Below are 24953 nucleotides of genomic sequence, written 5' to 3'. Positions count from 1 at the left end.
AGGACATCTTCAACATGCAATACCTCAAAAAGACAGCCTCCATCAATAAGGACCTTTATCACCCAGGACATACCCTCTTCTCATAGCTACCATCAAGGTGGTGATACAGGAGCCTGAAGACACACACTCAATGTTTCAGGAACAGTTTCTTCCCCTCTGCGATCAGATTTCTGAATGGACAATGAATCCATGTCCACTACCTCACTATTTTCTCCTCTATTTTCCACTACTTAATTTTTTATATACAGTATACACTTTTTTTTAGATTATGAGAACACGCAGTCCTCTTTTATTGTCATTTAGAAATGCATACACGCATTAAGAAATGATACAATGTTTCTCCGGAGTGGTATCACAGAAAGCAGGACAAACCAAAGACTAACACTGACAGAACCACATAATTATAACATATAGTTACAGCAGTGCAAAGCAATACCATAATTTGATGAAAAACAGTCCATAGGCACAGTAAAAAAATAGTCACAAAGTCCCCGAGTCGATCGACTCCCGAGTCCCCGATAGCGGGGGCAAAAGGGAGAAACCCCCTGCCATAAACCTCTAGGCACCATCAACTTGCCGATACCTTGGAAGCAGCCGACCACAGCCGACTCTGAGTCCATCCTTACTGTAATTTATAGTTTTTATTATGTATTGCAATATACCGTTGCCACAAAACATCAAATTTCACAACATATGCCAGTGACATTAAAACTGATTCCTTAAAAACAAAGGTGGTCTAAAAGGATACAGGATGCTCTACACGCAGAGGCATAGGTTACTAGAGCAAGAAATTTATGCTGGAACTCGAGTATATGTAACATTGCTTGGTCAGCTACAGAGTACTGGTCACCTCATTACCAAGAAAAAATGTGATTGCACCAAGAGGACATATGTAAAGATGTTGCCAAGGTTGGATTTCAGCCGTGAGGAAAGACTAGATTATCCAAGATTGTTTTCTTGAAACAAAATGCTGAATAGAAACCAAACCAAGAACCAATTATGAAGGACACAGAAGAGAGGAAGGATTCATTAGCGTCAAAAACCAGGCGGTAAAGATTTAAAGTACTAGAGGAGAAATGAGTACATTTTTCATTCACTTTCTTAACTAAGGGTACATCCACACTACGCCGGATAATTTTGAAAACGAAGCTTTTTCTCTTCGTTTTGACCTTCTGTCCACACTGAAATGGCATTTTCATCCCCCGAAAATGGAGATTTTCAGAAACAATCTCCAGAGTGAATAAATCTGAAAACACCTAATATCCGTTGTAGTGTGTACGGGGCAACCGGAGAGAATTAAAAACACTGTGATGACAACACCACAACAACAATGCTTTTTCTGCTTCTGCTTGGTACTGCGCAAGCTATTATAACACGCAGTCGGCGTGAACGGCGTGAGAGTTAAATTGTAAAGTGAGCTTTTTTGACCATTTAAAAACGCTGTCATGACGTGCCGGAACAGATGGCCGCAGCACCGCATTTTGTTGTTTTCTTGAACGCAACCACCTAACAATTTCAGAACAGATGGCAACGAGACTGAAGCCAGAAGGGTTAGAAATATACTCACCAAATACTTTGACCCATAGCTTACTGAATAAATAAGTATACTCACTTTGCCCTGTTTTCTGTCCTTGCTTGTATGAAGGTGGTTCACCTATTTATACAAGTACTTCTCTGACAATAGATGTGTAACAGCCTAATGTAACATTGTATGGGAATACAAGATAACACTGATGCAGACATGTTTTATACATTCAACAAGGTGCTTTATTAATGCAACAGTTAGTCAGTTTTTCAATGCTTGTCGTCAGCCGGGTCATACTGTCCGTGAACTCCCTGTCGGCTGCCTCCATACGCTCCAGTATTTGTTTTTTTTTAAGTTTTAAGTCCTCCTGCACGAGAGCCAAGAGCAATTCCTTTAAAGTTTTTCTACTCTGTAACTGGACAAACGCGCACCAAGTATACCGTTTCCTCTTCGCTTGTTTTCTGTGTGTCCTGCGCATGCCCAGTAGAGGAGATTCGCCCAAATATCCCTCTAATGTGGACGGAGATATTTTGAAAAACGCTTAGTGTGGACGCCTGTCATTTTTACTCGAAACCGGCGTTTTCAAAATTATCCGGCGTAGTATGGACGTAGCCCAGGAAGATAGAGGCAGAAAACCTCTCCTCATTACAAAGATATTAGTGCAGTACTTCCAGAGTAGGGGTCCATGGCATAAAAAAAAAGGTTGGAAACCCCTATTCTAGAGCCAAGACCTGCAGAGCTATAGACTTAGCACTAGAAACTGAGATTAGATTGGGTATCACTTTTTCAAGCAGCACAGATTAAATGGACCATATGGCCTCCTCCTGTGTTATAAATATTTTATAAAATCTCTATTTCCTCAAGAAAAGAATACTAAACAGAGATAAGGACACAGAAGTTACAACTCATATTCAGAAGAAACACACACGATTCTTCAGTAGTTTACAAAATACGACCATAGAGCTATTAAAATTCTATTTTTGAAGTGTATTTTAAAGACCAACACAGGGTATATACTAAACATTCAGCAACTGAAAATTAGTGCATAAAAATTTCATCAGATAAACATGTTTTCTACAGCATCTTTCCCCACAGACAATCTTGGGACAGAATGACAGAGTAAGATTTAGGTGACATAGTTAATACCTATTAAAAAATGAGTTGCTGCAGTTCATAGAGGACATGCTACTAATACAATAAATACATGAAACATCAAATAAATGTCAATCCCCTGACTGAAGAATAGTTTTTAAGCAATGGAGTTTAGTGGGTTGTATCTTTTTCCAAACAGTTTCATTATATGACAAACTCCAATGGACCAAGCCTTTCCCATTGTCATTAGATTCCAAAGGATCAAATGGATCTATTCATTGCTCCTGCGACTGAATGCCTCTGCATTAAATCTTTCAAATTACCTCCATCATTTAGAACTCCTAATCGAAGCATCAAGTATTCCCAATTACTGTATCCATGTGTTTATAATGCAGACTGTTGAATATTCAGCACACCAGTTACTTCTCAAAATATCAACATTCTTTTAAAGTGAACAGGAAAATGAATTCAATTCATTTGTATATTGAAATTAGGTTTTTTGTATATGCTTACATTATAAACTACAAAAAAATTAAATTGAAAAGTCAATGTCTACAGAACAAGATATCAAGATTGTAAAGAATAAAAGATAAGGGAAATTAGAAAGGAGAAAGTGGTAATTAAGCCACTCCATCCTCAAGGTTTAAAAGTATTATTGCAGGAAATAACAAAATTGTGGAAGTATGAATGAGGAACTTGTGACCTTTGCTCTACTATTACTATCAGGCCAGGGTATCTTACTGTATCTGTCACAACAAAGTGATGACTATAAAGAATTATGTGAAAAAACACACTTTTCAACCTTGACCTTTCCATTGCCAAAAAGTAAGACTATTTGTCAACTTTTTGTCAACAAAATTGACATCCCAAGGCTGTCGTATCTGCATAACTATCCTTCATAAATGTACCAAAACACAAGATATACAACTCCTGCCAACACCACAACCCAGCCCAATGCAGGTACATGATTTTATATCAGGAACCAAGAGCAACAATCAGGAATTGGAGCAAAAAAAACAGTTGTTGCTGGAAATTTGAAGCAAAAACTGAAAGTGCTTAAAGCAGCATTAGTGCAGAAAAAAAAGTCAACGTTTTGGTTCAAGGTCCCTTCGTCAAAACAGGAAAAAAGCAAGAAAACAAGTGTATTCAGTTGCAGAGGGTGATTGGTGGAGAGAAAAAGGTATGTTGGGATGCACCTATCAGTGGTTAGTTAATTTTGTATGAAGATGCTATGGCCAAATGCAGTACCACAGCCATAATCAATTAATTTAGAACAAACTAAGGACTGAATGCAAGAGTGATAGCCACAACAACCTGGGAGTGATCCATGGCAGTGCAGCAGTTATTGCTGCTGCCTTACAGATATAGCAATCTTGACACTGGGTGTTGTCTCCATGAAGTTTATACATTTTCTCTGTGACCATGTGGATTTCCCCCCACATCCCAAAGGCACACAAGTAGGTTAAACAGCTACTGTAATAAATATAACAGCTAATGTAATAAATCGATTTCTCCTTCTGGTTAAAAGAATTTTCCCTCCTCCTCCCTGCATCTTCTATTCCCCACTCTGGCTTCTTACCTTCTCTTATCTGCCTACCACCTCCATCTGGGTCCCCTCCTCCTTCCCTTTCTCTCATGGTCCATTCTCCTCTCCCATCAGATTCCTTCCTCTCCAGCCCTTTACCTTTCCCACCCACCTGGCCTCACCTGTCACCTTCTAGCACGCCTCCTTCCCGTCTCAATCTTTTTATTCTGGTGTCTTCCACCTTTCTTCTCAGTCCTGAAGAAGTGTCTTGACCTGAAGCATCAACTGTTTACTCTTTTCCATAGATGTTGCCTGACCTGCTGAGTTCCTCCAGCATTTTGTATGTGTTGCTTGGATTTCCAGCATCCGCAGATTTTCTCTTGTTTGTACAAGAAATAATAAGGGAATAGAATTGATGTGTTTGTTGTGGGGAGCCAGCATAGACCTTTTGAGTTTAATGGCCCCTTTCTGTACTGTACATCCACAGATGTCTGATATGCTGAGTAATTCCAGCATATTGTTTTTCATCCAGCTTTCCAGAATATGCAGCTTTTTGATTTTCAACCTACTTCAATATTTCATGGGAAATCCATCATCAAAAAAAAAAAGAAATCTGCCAGGTGCTAATGCAAGAGACCAACTCAAGGTAACTGTCAAACTTGATAGAGGTGAACTTAGCAATCCTTACTTGTCAATCACAAATATATGCCCATGCCTTGACAACAGAATGTAGGTAAGTTGCATCAACATCTATAAAGCCTGCTGGAATTAGCCTTCCTATTCCAGTACTATATGTGAGAGGTGACGTTACAGGAATAGATTATAGGCTGGCAGACTGGTGTTCTAATTAACTGCATGCCCTTCACCACCAGTAGCATACAAGTGAAGAGAAGGGACTAGGTGGTTAAAAAAACCAAGCTGCTGGTTGAACTTAGCAGGTCGGGCAATATCTGTGGAGGAAAATGGATGGTCAACATTTTGGGTTGAGACCCTTCAACTAGACTGAAAGAGAGGAGAGAGTGGAGATAGCCATAAGAAGCAAGGGAAAGTGATACTTTATTGAGCAAGAGCTGGCAAGTGAGAAGGGGTTTGATTGGCAGATGGAGTCCGGTGGGGGAGGAAAAGGTGGAGATAGTGACAGGGACTGGGAGAAGATGAGTGAAGCCAAAAGTCTACAGCTTAATAGAATTTGCAGGAGGAATATGCAGAAAAAGGGAAAATAAGGAACCTACTTGGGGTGTGGATGGACCAGAGTATATCGGAATGAGAGGAAGGGGGGGAAAGCGACAGAGAGGGAGCAGGTAACATGGTACGAGAGAGTTCAATCCAGACAAAACACAAGGTGCTCTTTGGCCTCACCTTGGCTGTGTAGATGGCAAAGGACAGACAGGTTGGTGTGGGAATAAGGAGGGGAATTAAAATGGCTTGCAACCAGGTAATTATTATGAATGGATTACAGATGCATGGCAAAGTGGTTGCCTATTGTGTGCTTGGTCTCATCAATATAGACAGGACACATCAAGAACACCAAATGCAATAGATGAGATTGGAGAAGGTGCATGCAAGCTTCTGTCTCACCTGGAAGGGCTGTTTAGATCTTTGAATAGAGGTGTAAGGACTGGTGTTATATCTCCTAAAACTGCAGGGTAAAATGCTGGCAGAGAGGGGGCAGAGCTAGGCAAACTAAGGAGGCATAGGGCGTGGTTCCTGCAGAAAAGAGAAGGGGGTGGGGACTGAAATTTGGCACATTGTAGCTGGAGAAAATGTCATAGAATGATGTGTTAGATGTGGAGGGTGGTAGGGCGAAAGAGAAAGACCAAGGGAATGCTTTCCCTGTTCTGCCTTGGGGCGGTGGGCGGGGTGAGGGTGTGGATGAGGTGGTGTGTGAACAGAAGTGCAGGAAATGGAAGAGATGCAAGAGAGGGTCCATCAACCACAGTGAAGGTAGGAGTGAAGCCAGGTTTCCTGAAAAAGGACATCTTAGATGCCATGGCATAGAAAGCCTCATCTCAAGAACAAATGTGGCAGAGATGGAGAAACTGTGAGAAGGGCTTGGCATTCTTACAAGAGACAGTGGGAGGAGCTGTAGAAGTCAGTGGATTTGTAAATAACAGCTACGTGAACTCCAAAAACTTCAACTTCTAGTTTAGAAAATGGCAAAATAAGACAATTTCAGGACACCTCAGCCAAACTTCCTTCAGCTCCCAGTCAACGTGCACTTTCCAGTACGAAGCAACAAACTATAGATGCAAGCCAAATCACTTGCATCCTTAACTAACCCCTCTCCAAACTGGTAGAAAATTGAGCCCAGCCATATCAACAGAAGACATCCTTCTTACACCAAGCAATTTGCCAGGAACTAGAAGATTATACTCTCAATTTGTTACATATACCTTCACTCAGTGCAATACAATATATAATTCCACAGCTTTCTCCAATGACTAATTTATACATGTGGTACACAAGTGAGCCACATGGATTACAGAGCATTATGTTACATTATCAACAGATGCCAATCAAAAATAAGAGAAAATCTGTAGACGCTGGAAATCCAAGCAACAAACATAAAATGCTGGAGGAATTCAGCAAGTCAGGCACCATCTATGGAAAAGAGTACAGTCAATGTTTTGGGCCAAAACCCAGATGCTCAGCTAAAAAAAAATCCAAAAAATCAAGAAAAGAGAGCTTAAAAACGGTAAAATGTAATGTTAAGAAAACTTGGTTAGAGGGAAGTTTTAACAAGAGTTCAACAGGAGTGCAGTGGGAATGGACTAATCATGGGAAATCAAATCATATAATGGCAAAGTCAGAGGAAATTTGAGCGGTCCGGTAGCGTAGGGGTGAGTGCAACACTATTACAGCTTGGGGCATTCGGGAGATCAGAGTTAACTCCTGCACTGTTCCATAAGGAGTCTCTGTTTGTCCTCCCCATAGAATGTGTGGGTTTTCTCCAGCTGCTATGGTTTCCTCCCACAGTCCAAAGACTTACTGGGTAGGTTAACTGGTCACTGTAAATTGTCCTGTGATTAGGTTAGAGTCAATTGGGGTTGTAGGGTTGGCTAGGCAGCATGGCTCAAAGCGCCGGAATGACATACTCCATGCTGCATCACTAAATAAATAAACAAACAAAGATTTTGTACTGATGGAAACAGGTGCACAGTAAAGAAAATGAATACAGGCAATATCAGAAGATTTTAAAAACTAGAATTTTAAATGTAATCCATTGGGAGCTGGGAAACCGGTGTAAATCACCAGCACAATGGAAGAACAAGGTTCAATGCCAAGCAACTGTGGCAAAACTAAACAACAAACTAAGGCTGCTAATTGGCAGTACATAGTTATTAGTCTTTCACATTTAGCAACACCATTGATAGCAAATTATATGCTTCTACCCCAAGAGACCATACTGCCATACACTTAAAGAGTGATTGCTCAGATAAAAGTGTTGAGCAATTCATGTGGAATTGTAATATAAAATTGTCTTTTTATTTTGCATCAACTGTGACTATACCAATCTGCTAATTAAATATGATTCAATACTATGATTCAGCAAGTTATTGTCACATCTGCTTCTAGTTATTAGATCTATCAGCATTATACACACACACACACACACACAGGTGTCCCCTGCTTTTCAAATGTTCGCTTTACGAAACCTCACTATTACAAAAGACCTACATTAGTTACCTGTTTTTGCTAACAGAAGGTGTTTTCACTGTTACGATAAAAGGCAGCACGCGGAAAAAGTAGCGTGCGCCAAGCAGCCAAGCTCCTCCCCTGGAACTGCATTCAAGCCGGCATTGCTTAAACACGTGGCTGTGAGCATCTGTGTTTTATGTCGATTTATTTTGAGCATCCATTTGCAAGATGAGTTCTAAGGTATCAGAAAAGCCTGAAAGAGCTCATAAGGGTGTTACACTTAGCGTAAAACTAGACTTAATTAAGCGTGGTGAACGAAGCAAGGACAAAGTGAGTTTGGCTTGTGGAAGCTGACGAAGATGATGTTGAAGAGGTTTTGGCATCCCGTGACCAAGAACTGAAAGATGAAGAGCTGATGCAATTGGAAGAGGAAAGGATAACAATCGAAACTGAATGCGGTAGCGAACAGACCGAAAGTGAAGTCGTCCAGGAACTGAACGTGAAGCAACTGCATGAGATGATAGAAAAATGCGCGAGGCTAAGCAGTCAAGCATACTATCGTTTTTCAAGCCTTCCACATCAGCCACAACAGACAACGAACCTCGACCTTTGACATCAAGGCAGGCAGACATAGAAGAAGATGACCTGCCTGCCCTGATGGAAACAGACGACTATGAGATGACACCTCAGTGTTCCACCACCCCAACTCCCGGGCCACGGAGAATGCAGCGGTAGCCAGGACGCACCCAGCACATCTTTAAGAAAAAAGCCGAAATAAACAAGCTAATTAATTAGGTGCCACCCAGCACGTAATTGTCGGCCCAGATCAGAGGCGATTGCTGATTGCGTCTGTATCGCTGCATTCTCCGCGGATCGGTATCAGTTTGCTGCCCAGCGGTTTGGGACCACTGCACCACCCCAACCTCCAACGATTCAGCCTAACACACCATCATCAGTGTGCTCGGTGCTGTCTTCCCAATTCCAGTAAGTGATACTACATTGTACTTTATACTTTATATAGGCTGTGTATTGTTATGCATTATTTGGTATGATTTGGCAGCTTCATGCTTAAAGGTTACTGGACAGAGAGTTTCTGCCCAGAGCGCTTGCACTGTGTTTCTGCCGAGAGCGCTTGCGTGAGATTTTCGCTACGGAGAACAGTGCAGCAATGATTGTAGAACAGTATTTCTACTTTATATAGGCTGTGTATTCATCATATCATTCCTGCTTTTACTATATGTTACTGTTATTTTAGGTTTTGTGTGTTATTTGGCATGATTTGGTAGGTTATTTTTTGGGTCATCGAACGCTCACAAATTTTTCCCATATAAATAAATGGTAATTGCTTCTTTGCTTTACGACATTCTGACTTACGAACCGTTTCATAGGAACGCTCTACCTTCGGATGGCGGAGGGAACCTGTATAAACACAAGCATCATCTTTTTAATGGCCTTTCAAGTTTGTTGAAGGATAAATTGCTATAAATGAACATAATATATTTGTTTACATCAACGATGCCACTATTTTCCCACCTTATTTTTTTCTGCTAAACCAAATGGTTATTCAGGAATGTAGGCAAAAATTTCAAGTCTCACAAGTAATATTTATTTTGGAAAAGGAGAGAATCAAATATCACATGACAACCATCTGATCTTAAGGATTTTTATGAATAACACACTTCAACCAAGTACAAATTCTGAAAGCAAACACTACTGGACTATGCATTTATCCTGCTATTAGACAACTATGTCTCAATACTGCATAAAGGCAGAAGCCAAAGAGCAAGGCACCAGCAGGGAGGACAACAAAGGTGGTTGTGGGAGGCAGAGGAGCCGCTACAGGAATGCTTCAAGTCAGTAGACTGGGCCACGTTCAAAGATGCAGAGAATCTGAATAAATTCTCCATGGTAATCACGGACTTTTTATAAAGACACTCATGGACAAGTGTGTCCCCACAAAGTCATTCAGTTTTTTCCAGCCCTGGTTGAACCAAAAGATCCACAATCTGCTGAGGGCTAGGTCGGTGGCATTTGCATCAGATGACCAAGAAAAGTACAAGAGGTCCAGATATGACCATCAGAGAGCCACCTCACATGCAAAGACAATTCCAGACCAAACTTAAATCAATGAAGGATGCTCGACTACTGTGTCAGGACTTGAATGCCATCACCTCTTACAAAGTAAGACCAAGCAACATACAGTATGTACAACAAGATTTAGCTCGCAGATGAGCTCAATGCCTTTTATGCTTGCTTTGACCAAAAGAACATGGAGGCACCTCACAAACTCCCACAGCCCCAAACAACTCTATGATTTCAGTCTCTGAAGAAGGTGAACCCATGGAAAGCATCTGGCCCGGACAATGTACCTGCCAAGTACTGACTACCTGTGCTAATCAACTGGCTGGTGTGTTTACTGACATCTTTAACCTCTTGCTTCAGCAGTCTGCGGAAAACACCTTCTTCAAGCAGGCTTCAATCATACCGGTGCCAAAGAAGAACATGGTAACCTGCAATCATCCATTAACACTTATATCCACTGTCAAGGAGTGCTGCGAGAGGTTGGGCATGAAGCTCGTCAATTCCTGCCTCAGGAGTGACTTGGATCTTCATCAATTTGCCTACCGGCGCAACAAGTCAACAGCAGATGCCATTTCATTGGCTCTTCACTCAACTCGGGAACATCTCACAGTAAAAATAAATACATTATGGTACTCTTCATTGACTACGGCTCTCCATTCAACACCAGTACTAAACACAACTTCAATGCCATATTTAAGTTTATTGATGACACCATGGCATTGATTTAATCAAAGGGGTGATGAATCAGCATACAGCAGGGAGACTGAAAATCTGGCTGAGTGGGTGCCACAGCAACAACCTCTCACTCATGTCAGCAAAACCAGAGTTGATTATTGACTTGAGGAGGAGGAAACCAGAGGTCCATGAGCAAGTCCTCATTGGGGGATCAGAGATGGAGAGGATCAGCAACTTTAAATTCCTCGGTGTTATATTTTCAGAGAACCCGTCCTGGACCCAGCTTGCAAGTGCAATTACGAAGAAAGCACATCACCCCTACTTCTTTAGAAGTTTGCGAAGATTCAGCATTTCATCTAAAACATTGACAAACTTCTATAGATGCACAGTGGAAAGCATAATCGATCCACCCCCGTGCTCAACAGTTGGAGAGGGGTTCTTTTCATGAAATTCTGCACCCTTTTTTTCTCCAAACATACCTTTGCTCATTGCGGCCAAAAAGTTCTATTTTAACTTCATTGGTCCACAGGACTTGTTTCCAAAATGCATCGGGCTTGTTTAGATGTTCCTTTGAACTTTTTGAATGGAACTTTTTGGCCACAATGAGCAAAGGTATGTTTGGAGAAAAAAGGGTGCAGAATTTCATGAAAAGAACACCTCTCCGACCAGTAAGCACGGGGGTGGATCGATCATGCTTTGGGCTTGTGTTGCAGCCAGTGGCACGGGGAACATTTACTGGTAGAGGGGAGAATGAATTCAATTAAATACCAGCAAATTCTGGAAGCAAACATCACACCGTCTGTAAAAAAAAGCCGAAGATAGAAGGAGGATGGCTTCTACAACCGGATAATGAACCTAAACACACCTCAAAATCCACAATGGACTACCTCAAGAGGCACAAGCTGAAGGTTTTGCCATGGCCCTCATAGTCCCCTGACCTAAACATCATTGAGAATCTGTGGATAGACCTCAAAAGAGCAGTGCATGCAAGACGGCCCAAGAATCTCACAGAACGAGAAGCCTTTTGTAAGGAAGAATGGGTGAAAATCCCCCAAACGAGAATTGAAAGACTCTTAAGCTGGCTACAAAAAGTGTTTCTGACGTCAGGGTCCTGACGAAGGGTTCCAGCCCGAAACGTCGACCGATCTTTTCCACGGATGCTGCCCGACCTGTTGAGTTCCTCCAGCGTGTTGTAAGTGTTGCTTGGACCCCAGCATCTGCAGATTATTTTGTGTTTACAAAAAGTGTTTACAAGCTGTGATACTTGCCAAAGGGGGTGTTACTAAGTACTGCCAGGCAGGGTGCCCAAACTTTTGCTTCAGGCCCTTTTCCTTTTTTGTTATTTTGAAAATGTAAAAGATGGAAATAAAAAAGTTCTCTTGTTTAAAATATTAAAGAAATGTGTCATCTTTAACTTTATACCTTTTGGAAATCGGTTCATCTTCTACTCGTTTAGCTATTCACAGTAACAGAAATTTTGACCAGGGGTGCCCAAACTTTTGCATGCCATTGTATATTGACTATCCTGTTGTACATAATATTTATCATAAATTACTATAATTGCACATTTGAATATAGACAACGTTAAGGTTCTTACTCATGTATTTTATGGATGTAAGTAATGAAGTCAATTCAATTCAAACATTAAATGAACGACAAACTATACACTATTGTTGAACTTCGGCTCAGAGGACTAATAATGCCAAGCACGCTACTCCACACTTATACTGTGCAAAAATAATTTCAATTAGCCAAGGACAAGCATCAGATCTTTGCAAAACAGCCTCACAGCTTCAGCAAGGCCCTGTCTTCCTAACTTTGCTCTTCCAATGTGCTCAAAAACAAACTGCCCATGGGGGGGGGGGGGGGCGATCAGTCATTATTTAATCAGATTCAGCATTAGGCTGCATCCAAGCTGCTAACTTGCTTTCAATTAGGTCCAATTGACAAGGTTCATCCACAAGACAATATTACTGTTTCTGTCCTAAAAACCAGAAATAAAATCTGGAAGTGCATTATAAAAACAGAAATGCTGGAAATACTCGGCAGGTCAAGCTGCATCTGTGAAGGGAAAAAAGACATTTCAGGTTGAAGACCTGACAGTCACGATAACAAATTCACTTCTGAGTATTTCCTTTTTTTTTTTAAATCCCTCGCTATTTGTATATCTTTTCCAACCATGCACCCTCGATCAAAATAATCCAACACACCCCAATATCTTGGAGGCCAGGCAAGGCCTGACACCCTGTTCACATAACAAATTATCTACTTAAATGACTTGCTATCCTCCTCAACATGCTCATAGTGACTTAAAATGGAGCTCTAAAACAGAGACTACTACCTCAACTGCCTCTTGCTATTTACCAACTGCTCACTATGAAATGTCCCTCTGATCTTTTTCGTCTTAATCCCCATCCTGTATCTACTTTCCAGTTTCCACCTCTCGAAATTCAAAGTTCAAAGTACATTAATTATACTGTATATAACCTTGAGATTTGTCATCTTCTTGCAGCCACATAACAAAGAAACACAATAGAACCCATAAAAAAACCTATACAAAGACCGTCAAACACCCAATGTGCAAAACAACGAAATAGCACATAGAACATTAACCACAGAGTCCCAAAGGTTCACAAGAACCATATCTCCCTTTGATCAAATTTAAATACACTAAATTACCAGCTACTCAACTTTCCTTTCTGGCCTCATTCTAATTTGCAACACAAGTAATTCCAAGCCCCATCCTCAATTTCCTCTCTTACACTTGATAAATCAATCTTTTTCTAGCAAACGCATCACCTCCCAAATACATGCCTGCCTTTCCCCTAAATCTACATTTATGTTTCACCAATAAAGGTTTCCACACATTCTAAAGAGGTAGAATAACCAGAATCAGTTTCAAATGGCATCCTGTATCACTGAGACTGTATGTTTATTATCAAGGTTGACAATCCCATCCATATCCAAACTCCCTCCTCCACAATGCAGGTCATTAGGAGTTCGCTCACTGGTTTCCACTCTTGCCTGTTCCAATCAGTCCTGATGAAGGGTCTCAGCCCGAAACATTGACTGTTTATTCCTCTCCATTGATGCTGCCTGACCTGCTGAGTTCTTCCAATATTTTGTGTGTGTTGCTCCAGGCTTCCACACAGTGTTGCTTACAAGTATTGCAATACCGAGCTTTCAGAACCAGTCAAATAGGTTACATAGAAACATAGAAAACCTACAGCAGAATACAGGCCCTTCGGCCCTCAAAGTTGTGCCGAACATGTCCCTACCTTAGAAATTACCTTGGGTTACTCATAGCCCTCTATTTTTCTAAGCTCCATGTACCTATCTAAAAGTCTCTTAAAACTCTATCGCATCCGCCTTCACCACCGTTGCCGGCAGCCCATTCCACGCACTCACCACTGAGTAAAAAAAACTTACCCCTGACATCTCCTCTGTACCTACTCCCCAGCACCTTAAACCTGTGTCCTCTTGTGGCAACCATTTCAGCCCTGGGAAAAAGCCTCTATCCACACGATCAATGCCTCTTATCATCTTATACAACTCCATCAGGTCACTTCTCATCCTCCATTGCTCCAAGGAGAAAAGGCCGAGTTCACTCAACTTGGCATGCTCCCCAATCCAGGCAACATCCTTGTAAATCTCCTCTGCACCCTTTCTATGGCTTCCACATCCTTCCTGTAGTGAGGCGACCAGAACTGAGTACAGTACTCCAAGTAGGGTCTGACCAGGATCCTATATAGCTGCAACATTACCTCTCTGCTCTTCACATACTTGTAGAATGCCTTGGGGTTTTCCTTAATCCTGTCCGCCAAGGCCTTCTCATGGCCCCTTCTGGCTCTCCTAATTTCCTTTTAAGCTCCTTCTTGTTAGCCTTATAATCTTCTAGATCTCTAACATTACCTGGCTCTCTGAACCTTTTTTTAAGCTTTTCTTTTCTTCTTGACTAGAGGCTTTGTACACCACAGTTCCTGTAACCTACCAGAACTTCCCTGTCTCATTGGAATGTATCTCTGCAGAACTCCACACAAATATCCCCTGAACATTTGCCACATTTCTTCCGTACTTTTCCCTGAGAACATCTGTTCCCAATTTAAGCTTCCAATTTCCTGCCTGATAGCCTCATAATTCCCCTTACTCCAATTAAACACTTTTCTAACTTGTCTGTTCCTATCTCTCTCCAATGCTATTGTAGAGGAGATAGAATTATGATCACTATCTCCAAAATGCTCTCCCACTGAGAGATCTGACACCTGACCAGGTTCATTTCCCAATACCAAATCAAGTACAGTCTCTCCTCTTGTATGCTTATCTACATATTGTGGCAAGAAACCTTCCTGAACACACCTAACAAACTCCACCCCATTTAAACCCCTCACTCTTGGGAGATGACAATCGATATTTGGGAAATCAAAATCTCCCATCACGACAACTCTGTTATTATTACACCCTTCCACCTATCTGCTCCTCGATATTCCTGTTACTATTGGGCGGCCTATAAAAAACACCCAGTAGAATTATTGACCCCTTCCTGTTCCTAACCTTCACCCACAGAGACTCCGTAGACAATCCCACCATGACGTCCACCTTTTCTGCAGCCATGACACTACCTCTGATCAACAGTGCCACGCCCCACTTCTTTTCCCTCCTTCCTTGTCCTTTCTTAAATATCTAAAACCCAGCACTTGAAGTAACCATTCCTGTCCCTGAGCCATCCAAGTCTCTGTAATGGCCACCACACCACAGCTCCAAGTCCTGATCCACGCTCTAAGCTCATCCGCTTTGTTCACAATACTCCTTGCATTAAAATACACATCTCAAACCATCCGTCTGAGCGTGTCCCTTCTCTATCACCTGCCTATCCTATCTCACACAGTCTCCAAGCTTTCTCTATTTGTGAGCCAACCGCCTCTAGCTCTAGTTTAAACCCTCCCCAGTAGCCTTAGCAAACCTCCCTGCTAGGATATTGGTCCCCCTGGGATTCAAGTGCAACTCGTCCTTTTTGTATAGGTCACACCTGCCCCAAAAGAGGTCCCAATGATCCAGAAATCTGAATCCCTGCCCCCGTTCCAACCCCTCAGCCACGCATTTATCCTCCACCTCATTCTATTCATATACTCACTGTCGCGTGGCACAGACAGTAATCCCGAAATTACTACCTTTGCTGTCCTGCTTCTCAACTTCCTTCTTTTCCAGGATCTCTTCCCTTTTCCTACCTATGTTATTGGTACCAATATGTACCACAACCTCTGGCTGTTCTCCCTCCCACTGCAGGATATCTTGGACGCGATCAGAAACATCCCGGACCCTGGCACCTTGAGAGGCAAACTACCATCCAAGTTTCTTTCCTGCGTCCACAGAATCGCCTGTCTAACCCCCTAACTATAGAGTCCCCTATCACTACTGCCTTCCTCTTCCTTTCCCTACCCTTCTGAGCCACTCTGTGCCAGAGGCACGGCCACTGTTGCTTCCCCTAGGTAGGCTGTCCCCCGCAACAGTACTCAAACAGGAGTACTTATTGTTCAGGGGTACAGCCACAGGGGTACTCTCTGGTACCTGACTCTTCCCCTTCCCTCTCCTGACTGTGATGCACTTGTCCGTCTCCCATGGCCCCAGTGTGACCACCTGCCTATAACTCCTTTCGATCACCTCCTCGCTCGCCCTGACCAGACAAAGGTTAGAGCTGCATCTCCAGTTCCCTAACATGGTCCCTTAGGAGCTGCAGCTTGACACACCGGGTGCAGATATGGCCGTCTGGGCGGCCGGGAGACTCTAGGATCTCCTACATCTGACACCGAGCACAGAAAACCGGCCTCACACTTATACTACTCCCTTTCCGCAATTAACACAGGTAAACCTACCTCGCCTCGTTACCACCCAAGTCCGTTGAGCCAAAGCCCTATCACTCTGCTGCCCGCTGGATATGGCAGTCTTCTTTTTAAACCTTTCCTGCTCTATTGGCTGACGTCACGCGCCTGCGCAGTCTTGCCTCTCTTTTACCTCGAGTAGTAAAACTGCCTTCGCTCCAGAAATCCTTAGCCGTTCACTCGCAGCCTTCTTGCTCCGAAAGTTTGGTGAGGGGTGGGGGGAGGTGCAAAATGGTGGCATTGTAGGGAAAAAATATTTTATGCATGGATCAGGAAGGAGTTCTATACAATGGCAATGAATGGGGAATGCTTTGATCCATTCAATTTCTTTGGAATGGGAGTGCAGGGCAAGTCCTTTGTTCCACTAGAATTTTGAACTTTGATCATATTTCACTGGAGACTGGAGTCAACCAGATGGTATATTAAAAGGTGCAGTTTTCTGGGCAACAGCAAATACCACAACAGTCTACCATCCTGGACAAACCAGTTAAAGACTTACATGGAAAATTGTACAACACCGAGGTGTGCAGTAGAATAATGGGATCTGGGAATACAGGTCCATAATTCCTTGAACATGGCATCACAGGCAGATAGAGTTGTAAAGAGAACTTTTCATACATCAGCCTTGATCAAATTTGACCTCACTAACATCTTATACAACTTCAGCATAACATTCCAAATCTGAAGTATTATGTGCAGTTCCAGTCACCTACGAACAGGAAAGATATCAAGTAGCTTGAAAGAGTGCAGAGAAAATTCACACAAACGTTGCCAGACTTGAACACCTGATAAATAGGGAAAGGTTGAATAGCTGGAGCAAAAAAGAATGAGGGGAGATCTTATAGATGTATACAAAACTATGAGGGTATAGATAGGGTGAATACGTACAGGCTTTTCCCCCTCAGGCTGGGTGAGACTAGAACTAAAAGTCATAGGCTTAGGGTGAAATATGAAATATTTAAGGGGAATCTGAAGGGAATTTCTTTATTCAGAGGATGGTACAAGTGTGATACAAGCTGCCAGCAGAAGTGGCAGATGTCAGAATCGGGTTTATTATCACTGGCATGTGACGTGCAATTTGCTAACTTAATAGCAGCAGTTCAATGCAATACATAATCCAACAGAGAAAAAATAAATAAATAAAATAAAACATAATAAACAAGTAAATCAATTATGTATATTGAATAGATGATTTAAAATGTACAAAAACAGAAATACTGTATATTTAAAAAAAGTGAGGTACTGTCCAAAGCTTCAAAGTCCATTCAGGAATCTGATGGCAGAGGGGAAGAAGCTGTTCCTGAATCACTGAGTGTGTGTCTTCAGGCTTCTGTATCTCCTACTTGATGGTAACAGTGAGAAAAGGGCATGTCCTGGGTGCTGGAGGTCTTTAATAATGGACACTGCCTTTCTGAGACACCGCTCCCTGAAGATGTCCTGGGTACTTTGGAGGCTAGTGCCCAAGATGGAGCTGACTAGATTTACAACCTTCTGCAGCTTCTTTCGATCCTGTGCAGTAGCCCCTCCATACCAGACAGTGATGCAGCCTGTCAGAATGCTCTCCACAGTACAACTATAGAAGTTTTTGAGTGTATTTGTCGACATGCCAAATCACTTCAAACTCCTAATGGCGGGAGGAAAAGATGGCAGCGCAACGCAGCGCGCGTGGCCTCTCCAGTGAAATGATATCGTATTTGTTAAATAGGGGGCCGTGCACAATTCTGACTTGATGGAGACAGCCGTGAGAAGCACGGAGGAACATCTGGAGAAACTTCTGAAATGCCCGGTTCGTTGCCGCTGCAACTGTGCGATCAAGAACCTCTGGAGGGAAGGCCCCAAATCCTCGGCTTTGCCTGTTGCTGGCAGCCGGGGCTGGGGTCGAAGCGCTCGGCAGAAATGGTGCTCGGTGTCAGAGGCTCGAAGTTTTCGGACGACTCAGAGTCGTACTGTGGTCAGGTGCTTCCAGGATGCTGCATCGGCAAGTTTGCGGCGCTGGAAGCTCATGGCAGGGAGAGTTTTCTTCCTTCTCCTGTCTGCGTGAGATGTTGGGACTTTCGAGAGACTTTGAGACTTTTATTTACCGTGCCCATGGTCTGTTCTTCATCAAGTTACAGTATTGCTTGCACTGTTGTAACTATATGTTATAATTATGTGGTTTTTGTCAGTTTTTCAGTCTTGGTCTGTCTTGTATTTCTGTGATATCACACCGGAGGAACATTGTATCATTTCTTAATGCATGGATTACTAAATGACAATAAAAGAGGACTGTGTGTCCTCATAATCTAATAATGTATAGCCGCTGTCTTACCTTCTTTATGACTGCATCAATGCGTTGGGACCAAGTTAGATCCTCAGCGATCTTGACACACAAGAACTTGAAGCTGCTCACTCTCTCCACTTCTGATCCCTCTATGAGGATTGGTATGTGTTCCTTCGTCTTACCCTTCCTGAAGTCCACAATCAGCTCTTTCATCTTACTGACATTGAGTGCCAGATTGTTGCTGCGGCACCACTACACTAGTTGGCATATCTCACTCCTGTATGCCCTCTCGTCACCACCTGAGATTCTACCAACAATGGTTGTATTGTCAATAAATTTATAGATGGTATTTGAGCTACGTCTAGCCACACAGTCACGTGTATACAGAGAGTAGAGCAGTGGGCTAAGCACACACCCGAGATGCGCCAGTGTTGATCGTCAGCAAAGAGGATATGTTATCACCAATCTGCACAGACTGTGGTCTTCCAGTTAGGAAGTCGAGGATCCAATTACAGAGGGAGGTACAGAGGCCCAGATTCTGTAACTTCTCATTCAGGATTGTGGGAATGATGGTGTTAAATGCTGAGCTATGGTCAATGAACAGCACTCTGACATAGGTGACTGTGTTGTCTAGGTGGTCTAAAGCTGTGTGAAGAGCCATTGAGATTGCATCTTCAGTTGACCTATTGTGACAATAGGCAAATTGCAATGGGTCCAGGTCCTTGCTGAGGCAGGAGTTCAGTCTAGTCATGACCAACCTCTCAAAGCATTTCATCACTGTCGACGTGAGTGCTACCGGGCGATAGTCGTTAAGGCAGTCCACATTATTCTTCACAGGCACTGGTATAATTGTTGCCTTTTTGAAGCAAGTGGGAACTTCTGCCTGTAGCAGTGAGAGGTTGAAAATGTCCTTGAATACTCCCGCTAGTTGGTTGGCACAAGTTTTCAGAGCCTTATCAGGTACTCCATCGGGACCTTCCACCTTGCGAGGGTTCACTCTCTTTAAAGACAGACTAACATCAGCCTCTGAGACAGAGATCACAGGGTCACTGTGTGCAGCAGAGATCTTCACAGCTGTAGTTGTGTACTCCCTTTCAAAGCGTGCATAGAAGGTGTTGAGTTCATCTGGTAGTGAAGCATCGCTGTAACATTGAAGAGAAGTTTGGATAGGAACATGGATGAGAAGGGTATGGTGTGGGTGCCGGCAGATGGGACGAGGCAGAAAACCAGACTGGCATGGACTGGTTGGGCTGAAGGGCCTGTTTCTATGCTGTAGTGCTCCAAGTTATTATCACCTGCACTATAGTCAAATGGAGAAATAGATTTGTTTAGAATGAGAGAACGGAGGTCACGGTCAGACACGGACACACTAGACCTGAAGCTACTATGAGTGGTGTGGCTCTACATTTAAAAAAAACCTACATAATAAGAACAATGATGGCAGGTAGCAATAAAAGTGGGCAGGGCAAAAGGGACAAAACACGGAACAGCAGAACTGCGAGATCGGCAGTTCTTCAGTGGAAGAGGCAATGAATTAAACAAAAATAAAACTAAACTTATCAAAAAAGATTGAGGCATTACAGAGGCATTACCAAACAAAAATTGAAGCAAAGAACAAATGTTCAGATAGGTGCATGGATATAAGGAGGATGGAGGGATATGGGCATGGTGTAGGTAGGAGTTATTGTTTGAGTATCTTTGATTTGCTTTGAACACCACAGATATCTGAAATCTAAAAGGGGCAATACTCAATTAGTATTTAAGTCTGACGACTTCAAAACATGATGCTGTCTAAGCTGCATGCCATCTTGGACAATGTCTCCCATCCACTACATAATGTACTGGGTGGGCACAGGAGTACATTCAGCCAGAGACTCATTCCACCGAGATGTAGCACAGAGCGTCATAGGAAGTCATTCCTGCCTGTGGTCATCAAACTTTACAACTCCTCCCTTGGAGGGTCAGACACCCTGAGCCGATAGGCTGGTCCTGGACTTATTTCATAATTTACTGGCATAATTTACATATTACTATTTAACTATTTATGGTTTTATTACTATTTATTATTTATGGTGCAACTGTAACGAAAACCAATTTCCCCCGGGATCAATAAAGTATGACTATGACTAAATGAAGGTTAATTTTACTATAACATTGACAAGCTTAGTATATACAATATTAAATTTTAAACCACAGGCAATAATTTCATACCTCTGCATACCCCTATCAACTTTTTCCATTTTAAATTTCTGTGGTTACATTGACAAAGTGGAAAAACCTCCATGTAAACATCACAATGCAATTACACCTCATCACCAATGGCGGCATTGCGGAGCGCTACCACTAAAAGTGTGCACCTTCAATGTGATAATCTATCCAGCCAAGGGTCTGCCGACAAGAATGAATGAATTTAAAAATGAATATGAAATTACATCTGCACACCCTGGTCAAATTACTGCCCACTCCACCTAAAAAATGTACTTGGTTTCAAATGTGTGCACATCGTACTAGAGAGACTTACAGATTTAAAATGTAAAATCAAAATTATCAGAACAAAGGAACAAGTAGGAAGTCAAAAGGAAAAAAGTGGGATACGTCAGCAGCAAGTTTTTGTTCCAGGCAGCACAAGCACTTCATTCACCTACCTAAGGCAAGTACAAAAACACAGAATATACTCCTTACAGTTTTACATCAGCATTTATCTTAATCATACATATGCAATCCTCGGCTGAGCCTAGACCTGGTCACTGAAATGTATTGTTGTGTTCCTTGGCAACAGGAATACCAATGTGGTAAACAGACATCAAATTGCTGTTCCAACATTGAATATAGCAGACCATTACCCAGAACTAACTGACTGAATGCTAATATAACCTGATCATCAGTCCTTGATCTTAACCAAATAGAAATCAACTATAACCACACTGTGGAAAACCTTTCCCACTGCTGCCAATTTCAATCACCATTTACTTTCATCTGCAGTACTTGACTGTTAGGAACAGAGTTCAGAAATAACAGCAAATATTTCAGGAACATGATGAGAATATTGTACAGCACACTAGCAATCACTCCAAAATATCAGTGAAATTTACTCTAGCGCTACAATCACCAGAGACTTTGGAGTGATACAACATACCAACAGAAGATGTTGCTAAAGAGACCTTAACTCAGCAATCCACAAGTTGTCATCTTGTGATATTCTAACAAGTTAGTAACACTGCAGGGAACATTTCTAAAATCATAAAACAATACTGTTCCCAATTGTTGCCTCCATCTATAGAATAATAAAAGCTTTTTGTAAAACTTTCATTAATATTCAAATTTATAGTAGTTACACAAAAAACAAGGTACCTAGTTCCATTTACTAGTTTTATTCTGTTTGCCAACAGGATATACATTTTTGAACCCGATACAGGACTATATTAGTCATAGAGACATACTGCACAAAAACAGCCTTCTCAAGCCTACCCATTTATATTAATGCAACACCAAACACATTTTTAAGAATTCTCCCCACATTCCCATCAACTCCCTACACACTTGGATAATTTACAGTGGTCATTTAACCCACCAACCTGCACACCTTTGAGATGTGGGAGGAAACCTGGGGAAGATCCATGCAGTCACAAGAAGAACACACAAACTCCAAAGAGACAGCACCTAAGGTCAGGTCTGAATCCGGGTCTCTAGTATTGCGAGTAACCCTACCAGCCACATTTTTCCTCCAGTTTCTGAAACCTTGCTGTCTCTGTCACTTATACCATGGATCCATAATGCCACATTTAAACTCAATCAGCTAATGGAGGGTGATTCAAATTTGGCAACTGCCTTAAAGACATGCGGTGTGATATAGATGCGTGGATATTTTTAAAAAAATAAAATTCTGTACACAGAAACCAACATGTAATAAAAGCAACACATAATTTCTAAGCACGAAAAATATGCCACTTGTGATGTGAATACTTATCAATCTATAATACCGAAATAGAGTTGCTATAATTTAGATATCAAAACCTTAACAAACAACAAAATGAAAGTTGAAACTTAACAATTAAAATGAACTGGCTGATCACAGGGATAGCATGTCACATTTCACATCTCAATTCCATTGTTTTTGTTTAAGGACTGTTTGCAACTATCAGTTACTAAAACTACATACAAATGCTGGGCAGTAGTTCATTATATAATCCAGTTGCAATATGGGAGTTTCAGCTTTACATAATTTATTCAAAAATGCCTTCTAAGGGGATTCACCTATGGCATTTGCATAACCAAAACATCAAAATTACATAAATATGCAGATTTTGACAATACTGTATTTAGATCTTAAGTACGGAACCTTCACCATGCAAAACTCAGATTCCATTCTACATTGACTGTATTGTCAACAGGCGAGGGTTTGCTGTCATACAAAAAGGCCTCATTCTGGGCAACTGAACAACCGGGAGAAGGAGGGAGAAAATACATACGTAAGTCACATAAAACAATCCTTCTAAATGGATCTTATGTCCATTCTGAATAATTACCGTAGTTAAAACTGCACTGCTGCTGGCTTTAACTTCTCCGAGGGAGATCTTCATGACTGACAACACACCTGCAGCACTCAATAGCTACAGGTCTCAGAGCCATTATCGCTATCATCGGATTCCTCTGGGGAGAAGGACAGATTAACTTGCAATAACACCTATAACTCCACTACAGCAGAACCACACTTTCAATTCAATTAGACGCACATTCTTTTTATTATGAACCCATTGTAAACTCACACTAATTGCGCCAGACATCCCGCCCCTAGTTCAACAAATGACAGTGTCTTTGTCCAATCACTGTACGAATATTCCCCAGAGGCGCCAATGACCACAAAGGAAAGGCGGGACCTCCGGTAGCAGGTGCGGTTGACTAAGAAAAGCCGACAAATGCCTCCAAATTCAATTTCAAATCACACTTCAGTGTTTAAGAAAATTGAGAGGGCATTGCAAACAAGGTAACAGGATTCGTTATTAAAGCAGGTATATTCCTAAAAGGAACAATTGCTTCTTCCCTCAAATAAATAATAGTGAAATAAACCTTAGGCCCCGGGTTCGTTCTCTTGACAGCGCGACGCACGCCGACATTTTATGGACCGTCGGGGTTAGGAACAAAACATCCTCTTTCTAACGGATTAAGATCCGGTTTTTACCTCAAGAATTAAGGTTTACGAGTACAGCGACATTCCCTCGCTCAGCTTCGAGCGATTGAATTCCAGTCAGCGAACAACTTCCGCCATAACTTCCGAGCGCCAGGGAAGCGAGCGGAGAGACCAAAAACCGATTCATAGCACCATCAGGCCGAGCGGTCGAACTCCACCACATCCATTCATTCCGGGAACAAGGGCAGGGAGCAGATTGCGGAAACAAGGATAGTTATGGGAACCAACGCCAATCACTGGAATTCTGAAAGACATCACACTGGATCTAGTTTCGACATCAGTTTCCAGCGAACCGAGACCGAAAATCCAAAATCTCTTCTGGATAATTAAAAGAGTAGATTTAAAACACAATCCCACAAGTTTTACGGGCCAAGTTGCCCAAACAGAGCTTCAACGACCGAATTAATTACATCAATATCAGAAGAACCAATTAAAAACTGGGATTGTGGAAGTGAACAATAGACAACATTAATCTGAGGCCAGAATGGCCTCTTATGTGAACCAACTACCATAAAGCATAAACATCTACAGTATTCCTTGAATCCAGGATTAACAAATTAAAGTCACTTTCGGTCAGACTGGAATGGAAATAGGATATTATCATCACTTCAACGTCTTATCTAAGAGACACAAGAGACTGCTGATGCTGGAGCAAAATAAAACTCCTGGAAGAACTCAGCAGTTCAGCCAACATCTGTGAAGGAGAGGGGAGTTCAAGACCCTGCTTAAGGGCTGGCACCACTGTTCCCTCTAAGCTGCGCAAGTACTGTATGCGGCCACACAGTAACTGAAATGCTCCCGCTCATATAGTTTTTATTGCCGTGCAACTATTCATTACAAATATTCATAGTACTGTATGCATATTACAAAACAAAAACATTGGAAAGTACTGCAAATTTTCAGGCCGTATAAAAATTTCCTACTCAGAGTAATGGTTGATCCACGCAGCTGTAAAAACAAAAATTAGAGGAATCATTGACTGGTACAAGGTTCTGATACAGGATCTCAACCCAAAACTTCACAGGTGCTGCCCAATTCGGAGTTCCTCCAACAATTTATTTTTGACTCTTAGAAGTAACCCTAACAAAACC

At 42.0% G+C, this 24953-nt stretch overlaps 1 protein-coding gene across 15 annotated transcripts in view; it reads right to left on the bottom strand.

Annotated features, from left to right (window-relative positions):
* ikzf4 (IKAROS family zinc finger 4) overlaps positions 1-24053 on the bottom strand; it is a 172249-nt gene extending 148196 nt beyond the window's left edge. For 4 of the 15 annotated variants that reach the window (XM_063037590.1, XM_063037592.1, XM_063037596.1 and 1 more), the window contains exon 1: positions 23854-24053. Coding sequence is in view for 6 of the 15 variants with exons in the window: in XM_063037588.1 (XP_062893658.1) it covers positions 18723-18887 (165 nt within the window). In the remaining 9 variants the exon portion in view is untranslated. Of the gene's footprint in view, positions 1-18722; positions 23095-23200; positions 23325-23741; positions 23822-23853 lie in introns of those variants that run through there. The other 11 variants (XM_063037601.1, XM_063037599.1, XM_063037607.1 and 8 more) reach the window with 6 other exon arrangements.
* Between the last annotated feature and the right edge of the window lie 900 nt (positions 24054-24953).

This window comes from Mobula hypostoma, chromosome X1 (genome assembly GCF_963921235.1).
Source record: "Mobula hypostoma chromosome X1, sMobHyp1.1, whole genome shotgun sequence".
Lineage (NCBI taxonomy): Eukaryota > Metazoa > Chordata > Chondrichthyes > Myliobatiformes > Myliobatidae > Mobula > Mobula hypostoma.
This window is presented reverse-complemented; position numbering and strand designations above follow the sequence as displayed.